Source organism: Passer montanus, unplaced genomic scaffold, assembly GCF_014805655.1.
Source record: "Passer montanus isolate IOZ18808 unplaced genomic scaffold, ASM1480565v1 scaffold11907, whole genome shotgun sequence".
Lineage (NCBI taxonomy): Eukaryota > Metazoa > Chordata > Aves > Passeriformes > Passeridae > Passer > Passer montanus.
The window spans coordinates 1-289 of NW_024358620.1; the positions used below are offsets into that span (position 1 = coordinate 1).

Here is a 289-nt window from a genome sequence, read left to right on the forward strand (position 1 = left end):
TCCCGGTGCCCCCGCTCCCACCTGCGGCGGGGTGAAGCTCAGGTACAGCGCATCCCCGGCGGGCAGGCTCCTCCGCCGGGGCTCCGCCGCCCTCCGGCCCCGCGGCGCCGCCGGCGCCCCCCGCGCCTCCTGCAGCTCCCGCTCCAGGCGGCCGCGCTCCCGCTCGCTGTCCCGCAGCCGCGCCTCCAGCGCCGCCGCCTCCTGCGCCCGCTCCTGGCACAGCTGCCGGCAGCGGCCCAGCTCCTCCTGCAGCAGCCCGTGCTGCCGCTGCAGCAGCGCCAGCTCCGCG

General features: G+C 81.3%; 1 protein-coding gene across 1 annotated transcript; it reads right to left on the reverse strand.

The window, feature by feature from the left end:
• Nucleotides 1–6: 6 nt before the first annotated feature.
• On the reverse strand, nucleotides 7–285 carry LOC120496849 (rho guanine nucleotide exchange factor 2-like; the record flags this gene model as incomplete). The annotated part of the gene is made up of 1 exon (XM_039697654.1): nucleotides 7–285. A coding segment is annotated over one exon (279 nt), but the record flags the coding sequence as incomplete, so codon positions are not given.
• Between the last annotated feature and the right edge of the window lie 4 nt (nucleotides 286–289).